Source organism: Micromys minutus (assembly GCF_963924665.1).
Source record: "Micromys minutus genome assembly, chromosome: 7".
Lineage (NCBI taxonomy): Eukaryota > Metazoa > Chordata > Mammalia > Rodentia > Muridae > Micromys > Micromys minutus.
Window position 1 is genome coordinate 7,503,253 of NC_137976.1, and position 15,597 is coordinate 7,518,849.

Consider the following 15,597-nt stretch of genomic DNA (forward strand, 5'->3'; position numbering starts at 1 on the left):
TATGAGAATTGAGTCAGCTGTCAAAATGCTCCCAAAATATAATTGTAAGTTCAATTTTTCCCCACTGGACAATTCCAATAGCTTGTTATCTTAGAGATAAATAAAAATTAGAATACTTTTCATAAGTTTTAGATTGAAAAAATCTTAATATAAAACATGATAATATCCTCAGGGGAGAAAGCAAAAAATTATTATTCTTTATTAGCTTAAATACCATTCTTAAGAACAATTCAATTATTTTACTTGTAATATATCAAAAAGCTAGTAGTGCCGTGCCTGAATTTTATTTGAAGAATCCTAGAACATCTTACCATGTGATAATCTGATGTGCAATTTAAGAAAAGAGCAAATTTAATTACATAAATCAAAATAGTACTCCCAAAACTAGTCTTAAGCTTTGAAGTTGTGAATTTCACAATTGGGTTAAAATGAATCAAAGTCTGATTACTTTCTCTCTAAAGAATGTGGAACTCTGCCCTTTTGGTATGAATTATAAGTTTTTGTTATTGTTAAAGACCAGCTGTTTTTAGTAGTTTTTTAACAGATATGACTTTATTATTTGATTGTATTAAAAGGACAACATGATATCAGTAATATATATATATATATTCACTTTAACATTTATAATTCTGTAGGGCAAAATATTTAGATTCTTTTTTTTTTCTAGTTTTCTTGAGTTATACCTTACATGACCACTACACCTTACTGAAGTACAACACCTACCCTTACGTAAATGCAGCTTGGTGCCCATTGATGAGACTTAACCAACACCTTTCCACTCTATAGTATTATAACCAGCATTTTCTCCTTCACTCCATTAGGTCATTGCTATGTCTCAAGTATGGGTAAGAACATCTGGTACATAATTAAGAACTGAATCCAGTGGCACATGGCAGCTGTCATTCATTAATTAACTGCTGCTTTTATTTTCCAGGAAAAAGAGTTTTGTAGTTTACTGTCTCTCACTTCTTCTAGCAGGTCCAGTGTTTCAGGTTTCACACTGATGTCTTTGATCCATCTGGAACTAGTTTTTTTTTTTTTTTTTTTCTGTGACAGGTAAAGGTGTAATATCATTGTCTCTGTTCAGTTCTTTAGTATTTCCTGCACCATGTTTTGAAGACACTGCCTTCTCTCCAGACTATGCCTTTCCTATCTTTGTCAGACACTAGACAGCTGTCATACATATTCACGTTTGGCCTTTTTATGTTTCCATTGGGCTGTGTATCTGTATCAATTTGTGCTGATGCTATAATGTTTTTTATTACTACTGATATTTGGGATCTTAAACACAGGTTCTTCCAGCATTGTTTGTTTTGCTCAGAATTGCCTTGGCTAATCCCGTTCTTTGGCGGAGGCATACGACTTGCTTTTTATGACCAGTGACAAGTGGGATCTCACAAAGCAGTGACAAAAGTGCTCAACCAAGAAAAAAAAAAGAATCAACACAGTAAAGAGAAGTACCACAAAGTGAAACAGCATCTTTGCCGGGTTTACACGTGACTGATGGAAGATTAGTACCTGGGCTATACAAAGAGCTCAATGATCAAACGGACTAAGACAGCACCAACAAACCCCCCAAATCCATCAAACAGCCAACAAATCCCCCAAATCCATCAAACAGCCAAAATACAAGCAACCCAAGAAAAAGGGTGATATGGATTTAAAGAAATTGTTCTCAAAAAATAAAATAAAATAAAGTGGCTGAAAATATCTATCACAATGCTCATCATCCTTAGTAATGGGAAATGCAAATTAAAATTGTTCTGATAGTCTATCCTTCCCAGTAAGAATGATTAGTATCAGCCAACAAAAGACAAAAACGCTAAAGACATGGAGAAAGGGGAGCCTTCATTCACTGGTGGTTGGACAGCAAATTGGCACATAGACTCTGGGATTCACTGTCTACAATTAGTCCATATTAACTAAGAGCAAAATACCTTACCATATATACAAACTACCTATTGTTCTATCCCACAAATACCTGTTCAACCACGTTCAGTGTCTCTCTATTCACAATAGCTAGAATGTGGAAGCAACTTTAATTTCCTTTACCTGAATAGGGGATAGTGAAAATGTGGTACATTCACAATGCGGAATACTCTTCAGCTAGAAAGAATAATGGCATTTTCAGGTACAGAGGAGAAGCTAAAGGATATATTGATTCAGGTAACCCAGTCCTGTAAAGACAAACACTACTTATATTCTTTCATCTCTGGTTCCTAGATACAAATCTTCAGATATGAGTGCTTATACCTGGAGTAACTGCAGAAAGCAGGATGCAAAAAGAGAAAGGGTGCTTTAGAGAGAAGTATTAGGATGTGAATGATATAAAGAAGAATGAGAAAAATGCTTTCCCCATTCATCACCCACATCCACATTTAAACCTTCTACAACTAGCATTTCTCCTTTGTTTGCATATCATATTGCTTTCTAAATACTTACATTTATGCAAATAGTCTAGTGTAGCTCTGAGCTTTAGGAAGCCTCTTTCGCCAATAACTGGCTATCAAAGCCCAGACTCAACACTATCAGATTCTTAACAATTGGCACTATGGAGTGCTCATCACTAAGCAGTACATGTATAGCAGCCTCTCTCTCTGGTCCAGAGAACACTGTGGAAGGAAGGTAAAAAGTCTGTAAGAGCCAGAGGATGAGAGGTATTCTGTAAAATGTTGTCTTCTGGATATGACTCAGACATTCCATGAGAGCAAAAGATGTTGTAAAGAAGAAGTGGGGGGGGGGTCTTCAGAAGTGGGAATGAGACAGAATGGAGTAGTTAAAATGTATGATGATACCACATTATGTACGAATCAGAAACAAAAAATAAAAGAGAAATATTAATAGCCAACTGCTCCATGAAAACCTGTTAGTACAACAACACGCATGATCTGAGAAATGCACACTCCCATTTGTGCTTGAGTTAGTACTATTCAGCCATAAGAATGGCAAACCACTCTACATTTGTTACTGTACAGAAGGATGCAAATCAGCAGGGACTTCTGCTCAGTATCACGTAGAATACACAACAATAAAAGCACTTTAGGAAGCATGCTGCAGCTATTAAAGCTACACATTTGTATTTCTTGTGGCATTGTAATTTTCCTCCTGGGAATGTATCTAACAGATATGAGTCTATATAATCATGAAAACAAATATATAAAGATATTCACAGCAGTTTTATTTACAGCCAGCCCAAATTGGAATAAAGCCAAATATCCAGGTTGGATATCATGTAATTGGTATGCAAATCCTGTGGCTTATTTCTCTGTATCTTCATTGAGGAGCAATGTGTCACCATGTGAAAGAATAGGAGAAACCACACCTGTGCTGAGAAAAATAGACACTGTGGCCTTCAGGAATGATGTGATGATATGTGCCTAGTGTCATTGTAGTTTATTAGTTTGTGTTTGTTTGAGGACCCTGGTGACTCTGTTCTTTTCTGAGAAGAAATGGGGGTGAATCTGGGATAGTGGGGTGGTGATGGGAGAACTGGAGGGAGGGGAAGGAGGAAAAAATGTAGCCAGGATGTAATACATGAGAGAAGAATTTTCAAAACCATCACCACCAACAAAAACTACAAAATATGTATAATATATAAAGTATACACACTTGAAAGATGGGAAGCTTCATAAGTTGTTGGTGTAATAAAGATTACTAAGATAAAACATATTAATAGTCCGGACGTATAAATTCCAAGAGGGCTTTGTATCTTTTTAAGGTTTGGTGTATTTCTAAAAAAGAGAGAAAAAAAATCTCTAGAATTTCTATCTGTACTTTCTTTAATAATGTGGGTACTTATTTCCCATCACTTCCCATTACAACACTCTATGGGTGTTTAGAATGAAAATTGGCATTATTAAAATATAATAAGGTGTTTATTTGCATAATAAAAAGAACTTCAAGACAGGACAAAAGAACACATTTATCATATCAATGCGTTAATTTCATCCCATCTATTCTGTCAGCATGGCCTTTTGCATTTCAGCCTTCCCTCTTCTGGGTGATAAGGATGACTGACTAGTTTGCAGAATTTGGTTCATTTTTTTTTTCTGCAAATAACTTTGTGAATGAATATCATTCATCAAACTGTTTAAATAAGAGTTGCATAACATACATATGTTAATATACTGTACATTTTTCGTAAGATTTATTTTTGTATTTGTGTGTGGGGACTTTGAGTGATTATACTACATATCTGTGGATGTCCATGGTGTCCAGAAAAGGGTTTCAGATCCCGTGAATCTGGAGGTATAAGTCCTTCTGAGGGGCCTTATGGAGGGCCTGGGAACTGACCTTGACTTTTTACAAGGGCAGTAAATACTGCTAATGGTTGAGCTATCTCACCAGGTCCATGTTTTGAGAAAAACATAAAACAAAAAACAAACAAAGCCAAAATAAACAACACATAAAATAATAGAAAGTCGTTCCCAATGAAGTGTTTAATAACTTCTAAGATATTTGCATATTCCTCATTATTTAAAATATTTAAAGTTTGGCAATACTCCATTTTGAGGAAAACTATTGTGTATTTGATTGTTTTATTTCTTGTTTTCATTCTTTCTTTGACATTTCATGGTTAATGATATTGTTAATATTTCCAGAAGAAGGTAGTATGTGGGTAATGTGATAGTGAATCTCGATGGTCCATTTGACAAATGTAGAAGACAAGCTGCTAGGAATGTTTCAAGGGCCTTTCTAGATAGGGCTGATGTAGCTTCTAAGAGGCAAAAGACATACCATGAGTGTGGGTGGCACTGAAAATGAGGTCTTTGAATATAAAAGTATAAAACAAGTTGAGCACCAAGAGGCATCACTGTCTGCCTTCTAAATGTGACAAACCAGCTCATGTTCCTGTCAGCATCACTTTCTGGCCATGACAAAAGGTACCCCAAAATCAGAATAAACACATCCTTACTGAGGTTGATTTTGTGAAATATTTTGCTATAGCAGTGAGAAAACAACTAATATAGAAATAGCAAATGGTGTAGATTTCACTCTGATATGTCTAGTAGTCTTGAAGTCAATCCTATTTCCTCATATTATTTTTAGAACGATATTGTATTTTATTTCCTAATCTTTTCTCTAGTATTTCTTGCATACATATTCATAAGCAACACCTTTCTGTGTTATAGCTATTGAGTTTAGATAAAAGTGCTCTCAGTTAAAGAGATAGTATTTGAGGGCATACTGACTTTTAGTGTCCTAGAACAATGTATGCTGAATATCAATTATCTCTCTGGTATTATAGCAGAAGAACATCTCTGAAATAAACGTATTGTGTAGTACACAAATGCCCAAGTGTATGTTCATGTGTATGTGTGTATAGAGGAGTTTACCTTGCATCTAGTATCATATGTGTATGTGTGTGTGTATGTTTGTGTGTGTGTGTGTTTGTGTAGGAGTATAATTTGTATCATGAACTTGTATATATGTGTGTAAAGGGGTATACAATTGTATCATATAACTTAAATGTGTGAATATATGTGTGTATGTGTGAATGTCTGAGTATATGTATGTGTGAGTGTATATGTGATTGTGTGTGTATGTTTGAGTGTGTGAGTGTGTGTGTATGTGTGAGTGTGTATGTGTGTGTGTAGGAGTATACATCATCATCCTATAGTGTGTGTACATTTTTGTAAAGAAACATACACTTCATCATGCAGTATATGTTTCTTTGTAGAAGAATGTACATTTCATTGTGTAACATGTGTTTATGTGTCTGTGAAAATGAATGTGCACTGCATCATGTAATGTATGTATATGTGTGTGTATATCTCTCTGTGTGTAGAAGAGTGTATATGTGGTTATGTGTTTTTATTCCTTCTTAAGGGGATATCAGAATCACTAACTCATTATTCATGGAAATATATAATGTAATTATGCAATTTAGAGCAACATGTCAGGCTCTGAACCAAAAAGATGCCATCCAACTTCATCTAAATGGGGGAAACTAAAAGTTGATACCAAATATGTACAAAACAGACCAGTAAAAGATTGGTTGTTATTAGCAAAATTTTTAAATAGTAAACAGAAGTACAAATGCTTTGTTTTTCTTACTCTACCTAGTTAAGATTAATCTTTCTCAACAATAGTAAAGGCAGGTTTCAATGCTACCATGAAACACAACATTAGAGCATTTAAAGAAGTAATACATGATTCTTTATGCATTATAATATATAGTATGTTATGGATATGAATGATGATTTAAGTGGCTTGAGTAACAGAAAAAGAATCAGGAGAATGCTGACTCAGGCCTTTGCCCATGCTACTAAAAATTCTTCGGCAAAATCCAACACTGTTTCCTATTAGAAGTCTTGGAGAGATCAGGAATTCAAGATACATGCCTAAATTTAATAAAAGTAGTATACAGCAAGCCAATAGCCAACATCAAATTAAATAGAGAAAAACTTGAAGCAAAATCACACTAAAACCAGGAACAAGACAAGGCTGCCCACTCTTCCACTATCTATTCAATATAGTACTTGAAGTTCCAGCCAGAGCATTAAGGAGACAAAGAGATCAAGGAAATACAAATTGAAAAAGAAGTCATCAAGGTATTACTATTCGAGGATGATGTGACAGTATAGATAAACAACTCCCAAATTTCTACCAGAGAAATCCCACCATTGATGAAAAACTTCAGCAAAGGTCTGGATACAAAATTAACTGAAAGAAATCAATAGCCCTCCTTTATACAAACAATAAACAGGTTGAGCAAGAAAATCAGGGAAACAACAGCATCTACAATAGCCACAAATAATATAAAACATCTTGATGTAAGTCTAACAAAGCAAGCAAAAGATATACAAGGCAAGAACTTCAAGTTCCTGATGAAAGAAATTAAAAAAGACCTCAGAAGATATAAAGATGTTTTACATCATGGATGGGTAGGATTAACATAGTAAAAATAGCCATATTACCAGAAGCAATCTACAGACTCAATGCAATCCCTGTCAAAACTCCAACACATGTTTTTGCAGATGCTGTTGAGGATGTGGAGAAAGAGGAACACTCCTCCATTGTTGGTGGGATTGCAGTCTGGTACAACTACTTTGGAAATCAGTCTGGCAGGTTCTTTAGACAACTGGACATAATGCTACATGGGGACCCAGCTATACAATTCCTGGGCATGTACCCAAAAGATTCTCTGACATATAATAAGGACACATTCTCCACTATGGTCATAGCAGCCTTATTTATAATAGCCAGAAGCTAGAAAGAACCCAGATGTCCTTCAACAGCAGAGCCCCACCACAGCTCCCAGGGACTAAAACACCAACCCATGAGTTTGCATGCAAAGACCCATGGCCCCAAGTGTATATGCATCAGAGGACAGCATTTTCTGACATCAGTGGGAGGAGAGGCCTTTGGTACAGTGAAGGCTCATTTTCCCAGTGTAGGGGAACATCAATGTTCTGAGGTGGGAAAGGGTAGTTGGGAAAGGGATCACCTAACTGGAGGCAATGGAAGGGGGAGGGATTTGTGGGTAAGAGATAACATCTGAAATGTAAATGCAAAAAATATCCAATAAAAAATCTTGGGTAAATAAAAGAAAATATGGTACATTTACAGAATGTACAATACAAAGGTACTACTCAGCTATTAAAAACAATTACTTCATAAAATAATTAGGCAAATGTATGGAACTAGAAAATATCCTGAGTGAGGTAACCCAGACACAAAAAAACACATATGGTATGCACTCACTGATTAATGGATATTAGCCCAAGAGTTCAGAACACCAAAGGTATAATTCACAGACCATATGAAGCCCAAGAGGAAGTGAGACCAAAATGTGGATGCATTATTCTTTCATAAAAGGGGGAACAAAATACTCACAAGAAGAAATAGAGAGAAAAAGAGTGGAGCATAGACTACAGAAAAGGCAGTCCAGAGACTGCACCACCTGGGGATCCATCCCAAATACAGCCACTAAACACATTGCTGATGTGAAGAAGTGCTTGCTGTCAGGAGCCTGATATGAATGTTTCCTGAGAGCCTCTGCCACAGCCTAACTGAGACAGGTTAAGATGCTTGCAGCTAAGCATCAGATTGAGCACAAGGAACACAATGGAGGAGTTAGAGAAAGGACTGATAGAGCTGAAGGGGCTTTCTACCCCATAGGAAGACCAACAATATAAACCAATGAGACCGCACAGAGCTGCCAGGGTCTAAACCACCAACCAAAAAATATACATGGAGGGACCCATGGCTCCAGTCACATATGTACCAGAGGATGGCATTGTTTGGCATCAATAGGAGGAGGAGCCCTTGGTCCTGTGAAGGCTAGTATCCCCAGTGTAGAGGAATGCCAGGGTGTTGAGGTGTGAGTGGGTGGATGAAGGGGAATGCACCCTCATAGAAGCTATGAGAGGAGGAGTGGAGAAGGGAAAAATGGAAAAGTGGATAACATTTGAAATGTAAATACATATACTATCTAATAAAATAACTTTAAAAATTCAACTTCATATGGGGGGAAAACAGCATTGCCCCGAAACTTTTGATGAATAAAAGAACTTCTGGAGGAATAACCTTTCCTGACCTCAAGCTATACTAAAGAGCAGTGGTTATTTAAAAAAAAACATGATATTTGTATAAGAAAAAACAAGCTTATTAGTGAAATATAATCGAAGACCTAGAAATAAACCCATACAATGATGGACATTTGATTTTTGACAAAGAAACCAAAACCAAATATTTTCAAATACAAAAAAAAATTAATAATGCCCAACATGATAGACCCATTAATTGCCCTGATCTAAGTGCATATCTTTACTCTTATTCTAGAGAATTTTATATCATAACAAAGAAATATATTTGTATTACATGTTTATTTTGCTGCTTTATTCAGTATAGCAAAAAATTGGAAGAATTAGGATCAACCTTGGTATCTTGTTAATGATGAAATGATTATCTACCTATCTATCTAATACTATTTAACTATGTAATCAAAGAAATTACCAGAAAATTGATGGGCTTAAATTAATTAGTATTAAGCCAGGCCAAATACTTTCAGAAAAACAAAACAATGTTTCTTTCATATGTATAATCTAGAAAAATGATATGTACTTTTGGGTAAGGAATGACATATAGAATACAAATTACCTTCTCTCTCTCTCTCTCTCTCTCTCTCTCTCTCTCTCTCTCTCTCTCTCTCTCTCTCTCTGTGTGTGTGTGTGTGTGTGTGTGTGTGTGTCTGTGTGTGTGTGTGTCTGTGTGTATGTGTCTGTTGAATCAGCAATTGTTTCATTTTGAAAATTAAAGGAATCCTATTCACACATATATAAGATTTCTATATTGCTTGATATCACCTATGAAGATTGTATGTGAGAGATAAGTACATGTGTTTTGCATATGCTATGTCTCTTTTGATTTTGTTTTCTTTGTCTAGCATCCTACAGCTTTTGAGGTCCAGAAAAACCTTGATGTGTTATTGTTAACCCAATACTCTTAAATTTTTAAATGTTGATATAAATGTATTTAAGCCCTTATTTACTCAGTCTTTCAACATCTACATTGCATTTTCAGTGACAAAAACTATCAGAACTTTTGTTTTCCCCATTTATCCTTGAGTTAATACTCTTCCTTCCTTTCTCATCAATGTGTGGGCAAGAAACAATCTCTGTCACTAATAATGATACTCTGTTAATCTTGCAGACACTAACCCAGGATAACTGTCCCATGAGAGGCTGCACCCAGTAGCCAGTGGAAACAGATACTGAGACCCACAGTCAAACATTAGGTGTCACTTGAGAAATCTTCTCGAAGAGTTGGGGGAAGAATTGACAGACATGAAATTGATAGGTATTCCACAGGAAGACTAGCAGAGTCAACTAACCTGGACCCATCAGAGACTGGGCAACCAACTAAAGAGCAAGCAAAGACTTGACCTGGTGCTCCCTACACAGCATATATGCAGCATATATGCAGTTTGGTCTTCATGTGGGTCCCCAACAACTGAAGCAGGGCCTGTCCTAAATCTGTTGCCTGCCTGTGGATTCTGTTTCCCTAACTGGGCCGCCTTTTCTGGCCTCCGTGGGAGAGGATGTTTGTAGTCCTCCTGTGACATGAGGTGTCAGGATGGAGTGATTTTCACAGGCCTCCCTTCTCAGAGGAGAAGGAGAAGAGAAAATGGGAAAAGAGCTGTGTGAGGGGGGAACTGGTAGGAGGGGACTGATATTGTGATAGAACGTGAATTAATAACTCTTATTTTTTTCATGCACCATAGTTACATAGTATTTTACTCTTTCCTATCTTCAGGATAGTCTAGCAGAGAACAGTTAGCAATCTCATAGCAGTAGATGGTTTCATAGGATTTCTTGGGTATCTGCTAAATGCTGACATCATTGACCCAGACAGGTTCATGACTGAATTTTCCTAGATTTCTACAATAGTAAAACCATGGGTTTTTCCCCTGCACATCTATATAATCGCTTGGGTATGAATTCGTTAGCACTCCTTTTTCTCCTTATGTTTAATGAAACCACATAAAATCCTGTTTTATAATCACCCTTTGAAATTTATGTTGAGATCTAATATCCTTGCCTTTGAAAGTGTTTGAATAATTCCAAGATACTCTGAGGGATATTTCTTAATCTTTAAAGTCCTTCCTTTCTTGAACTAAACTATGACATAAAATTTTCTGTTTAATCCTTTGTAGTTTCATAGATAGTTATCAGGCATTAAATAGACTTATACTGCCTTGCAAGGACCACAGCTGTATTTACTTCAAGACCCTTGAACAATGACTTGAAATTGTAAGTTATTAACCACATGCCTACATGATGAATGGCCATGACAGTATGCAGGCTGAAGATGCCTTTTCATCTTGGAAGCTCTGTTTAGGGAGTAAGTTCACATACTACTTTGACTAATTTTCCTTACTAGAGACCCCATTAGATGTCCGTCATGTGTTTGACTATTTTCTACCTCACTAATATTTCTTTCATTTTTACTTCTTTTCTTAGACACATGCTGATTCTCCTGATTATTTTCTGATGTCATCCATTACATTTCTATTTGATTCTACTATTCCTCAGTTGCACTGGAATTTAGTGTTCATAGATGTCTGATTGTACAGTTTAGTTATCTCCTATAATTTTTAATTAAGTTTATTTTTTCATTCAGTTTTACTCTTGCTCTTTGAATTTTTAAAATATTTGTTCTATTTTTTTAAATGTGTGTGTGTGTGTGTGCTCACACACATGCATGTGTGCATGTTTAATTTATGAATTGTATGTGCCAGTATCATGAAATCCAGAAATGGTTAGATACTGTAGAGATGGTAAGCCACTTGATAAGAATACTGGAAATCAATTTCCATCTTCAGAACAATCAGCAGGTGCTCTTAGTAGCTGGGTCGTCCCATGTTAACAACCTGTCTTTAAACTTTGATTCATTGAATGGCCCTTGCCTCTCCTTTTTCTCTACCTGAGATTACCCTTATATAGTCATCTTTTCTATTTATTTGAATCATCACACTGGATTTGTGGGTGGAGCTGGTCATTAGAAGTTCATCACAGCACAGTCTATATGTTATTTTTATTCGATCTTAAGACATTCAGTTTCCATGACCTGACATGGATGTGTCCATGCCCTACTCAATTTTACACAACTGTAGGCAAAAGCTGCCTGGCTCTTACTCCCTTGGGGCTGGCTCGCCTGTGTGTTTACCTTTAGTATCAGCTCTATTGTGTTGCCTAGGTGAAGTACATGCCCATTCTCCTGACTATACAACATGGATGCATAACAGAAGAGTGGCAGGGTCAGCTCTCCAGACATCACACCCTCAGGGCCAGTCATGCTCCTACTACCAGGACCATGCCTAATGTGCTGCCCAGGCAAAGTGCAGGGCCCTTTCTGACTACAGAACTCAGGAGAATGGGCCCAGAACCAAGACTGGGTAGCAGAGTAGGGCTGACTCTAGTGTTGGGGTATAGGTGAACCAGCCTCAAGGGCATGATGGCGCTGACCATGTCCTCTGCAGGCCTCGGCATTGGGTGATTAGGAACAGTGCTGGAAAGCTCATCTTGTTGGTGTGGGTGTGGAAAATCTAATAGGCTGACCAACTTAGCAACCACCCAGCCCAGATCCAGGACTTTGGATCTACCTCATCTATGAAATGTTGGGGTATATGAAAGGACCAGTCCTTCAGATGCAAAGCTAGAATCTCCATGACACAGAGTGACAACAGAATATCCATGAGGTGTCCTAGTGAGGATCCAGTGATGAAATGTAGCAGAAACCAGGAATGTGGACACAAGGGGGTAATGTGGGACTCACTGTGATATGATGTTTTCTATGCTTTGTTTTATTTATGTTTTCCTTTTTATTCTTTTCTTTTGGGTGAAAGTTGAAAGGACTGTGGGTGCATGCAAAGGCATGGGGGATTAGTGGGAATGGGCATATGATGTAAAACTTAAAAAGCACAAATAAAAAGTTTAGAAAAAGAACTTCAGGAACCTTTCACTAGTAGCTGGTGGAGGGCTTTGTCTAACAGTCTATTGATTTGATACTTGTAATGCCCTTCGTGATGGGTTTATTTTGAAAACGGGATTTGTGTGGGGATGTGTTGGTTTATTAAGGTTGCATGGCTGCTGCTCCAACTACTACCCAAGAGGATGAAAATGTCATTAATAACAAAAAGCCAGCTTTAACATCATTCTTTAGTTTCTCTGATAGTGTCTGTGTATAGAATGTAGACTACATTTAAAAGATCAAAACTGTAAGTATATTATCCTAGATACATTTTATTGATAAGAACAATGAGTAGATGAATGAAGGAGTGCATTTACCATGGCATAAATAGGTCAGAGGTCACAGAATAATACAAAGGTCTGAGGTCACTTAGGAACTTTCATGTGTTTTAATCACTCAACCAAAAACCTACAACTTTTTAAGATTGGGCAGTTAATAATACAGGGAGATGATATAACCCTTTGAATACGGTAGATGTTTAGTGGATAAGGGAGGCAAACACTTAGACACCACTCTAAACTCTCGTGAGAAAAAAATCAGACTATCCCCACTGTACTTGTTAGCGCTCTGGAGTTTACAGAGGCAGGGGTGGAAGTAACTGGGCACTCACTGGACGTGTGTCTGAAGTAGCTGACACTTGGGCAGTGTTTGGAAGGTTGGGATAGGATTAGATTCCTGGCAGAAGTGTCCAAAGTACAAAGAATGTAAAGCCATGTGCCTCTGAAGTCACTGTAGGTTGATGTCTTGCAGGATGAAAGTTACCAAAGAATTGGTGAGGTCAATGTCAAAACACTTCAAATGAGTCAAGGAATGGTATTTCCTTTAAGTTTGGCTACTTGGCAATCACTAAGGACTTTCTGGTGAGGCCCTAGATACCTGGAGTTACAAACCTTGAGCTAAAAGAATGATAGCTAGCTAAAACAATGGAATGCAAATTCAAAAGAAAAGCACTCTGAGGTTACATAATTACAAGGTTACTGGAAACCATCAACCAGATTAGACAATTTTAATTAGAACACAAGCGTGGCCTTCGAGAGGGTGAAATCATTTTTCATCTTAGAAGCATTTTCTTTACTGGAATGCAAACTCATTAAAAAATAATGATTACTAACAATTCCTTAATAGAAGTTTAGACCTTTTGTTAAGTAACAAAGAAACTATTTAAATGAATTTATAGACTTGAAATTATTCTGTTGCATGGGGATGAGATAACCCAATCCCTGTTTAGTATGCTGGACACAGGGTATAAAAGCATTCTGGATAGCTAGGCACACACACACTCAAATTTATCCTCAGTGCAAAACACTCCACTCCTGACACCATGAGCTACTTCGGCGGCTACTACGGAGGCCTGGGTTCCGGCTATGGTGGCTTCGGAGGCCTGGGCTGCGGCTATGGCTGCGGGTCTAACAGCATCCGCAGACTGGGCTGTGGCTGTGGTTACGGAGGCTTCGGATACCGCTCTGGCTTCGGAGGATACGGCTCTGGCTTCGGAGGATACGGCTCTGGCTTTGGAGGTTATGGATACAGCTCTGGCTTCGGGGGCTACGGATATGGCTGCCGTCGCCCCTCATGCTGTGGAGGATATGGGTTCTCCAGCTTCTACTGAGTGAGCTGCTGATCTTCAGACTCTCATCATTGTTTCTTCCATCTTTAGAGAGAAAAATGCTCTTTTTATAATTGAGAAGATGTTTGCAGGTTATTGAGATTCCTCGCTCTGGCCTTCAATTACTCTGGAAGAATCTATAATCTCCCAATCGAATTTATGGCTTCATCTGTGATATTCAATCAATAACATGGTTGTGGGTGTACATGATCTATGTTTTAAAATCGTCATTAATAAACACATTTAATTGGTCTAACAAACATTAACTTATCATTTTATTTGCTTCTGTGTTCTTAGTGCTGGGATATGGGAAACTCCAAACCTACCAGGTACATAAAGTGCTGAAAAAACAAACCCAGAGCTTCATGTAATTCAAGGCATCTGCCCACTGAACTACACTACCACCTGGATTAAAAGTATTGTTAATATCCTTGTTTCTCTCATCCTCTTTCCAAGGAACAACTCTAGCTCTCAGGTAACTTCTGGTTGTCCACAGAAGGGTGCCTCAATAGGATAAAGACTGTAGACCTAGGAGATTTGCAAGATGATCACATCAAATAAGAAAACAGTAAACTGAAACAGCACTTTCTCCCTGTGATGTTCAGAATATTAACTTGATGATATCAAGTGGATTTCCCTCACATTGTTATAAACTGCTGATTCTTCCTTATTTAGCTTCTTTTTGAATATGGTCATAATTATTTGATAATTTCTGGAAATATCTGCCATATATATTTTTACCTTTATCCATTTATTTTTTAACTCTTGGTGATAGACTTTCACACAGCGTGCCGCAGTGACAAACACACGTTCCCTCACATTTCCTCCCAACTTCTGTCAGCTCCCTTGTTCTTCCAAATCACCATTCACCTGTCATGCATTGCCTTGTCCTTGATCCCCCCCCAACATCCTGCATTTCATTACACAGCACATTCAGGAGCCACACCTACTGCATGTTCCTAATGGTAACGCCCATGTCTGTACTGTACTGAGAAGACACACTGTCTTTTCCCACTCCTCAGTTCCATCAAGGCTTTCCATGTCCTCTGCTACAATGTCTCCGCTGTCTGGCAATCATGCGGTAGATGTCCCATTTGGGGCCATTCTCATTTTTTTTTCTTACTGCTTTATTAAAAAAAGAGAGAGAGAGAGATACATATACAGATATTTAAAGGCATTTTGGCATAACATTATATGAATATTTTTGTCAATACTTAATTCTTTTAGAGGTTTATTTCTATAGCATGCATAGAAATCCCACTAGTTACCATAAGCATGAAGTACATGTAGGATAGAACGTAATGTGGAAACATTACTTCTTGGGTAAAGAATAAGCATAAATATCTGTGAATACCAAAAAATACCACAAGGCTATTATCTTAGCTCTTGCATTATTAATGATTTGAGGTCCAGGTGTACCACACTCTGAGAGGGTGCTCTACATTTATTTTTTCCCTAAGAAGGACTGAGGCTATTTTTTTTTATTTTTAATATTTTGGACTTTGATTTTCATG

General features: G+C 37.4%; 1 protein-coding gene across 1 annotated transcript; it reads left to right on the forward strand.

The window, feature by feature from the left end:
* Nucleotides 1-13,798: 13,798 nt before the first annotated feature.
* LOC308422497 (keratin-associated protein 19-1-like) lies at nt 13,799-14,086 on the forward strand (the record flags this gene model as incomplete). Its single annotated transcript, XM_080919122.1, has 1 exon — nt 13,799-14,086. The coding sequence occupies one exon, from the start codon at nt 13,799-13,801 to the stop codon at nt 14,084-14,086; it is 288 nt and encodes a 95-aa protein (XP_080775248.1).
* Between the last annotated feature and the right edge of the window lie 1,511 nt (nt 14,087-15,597).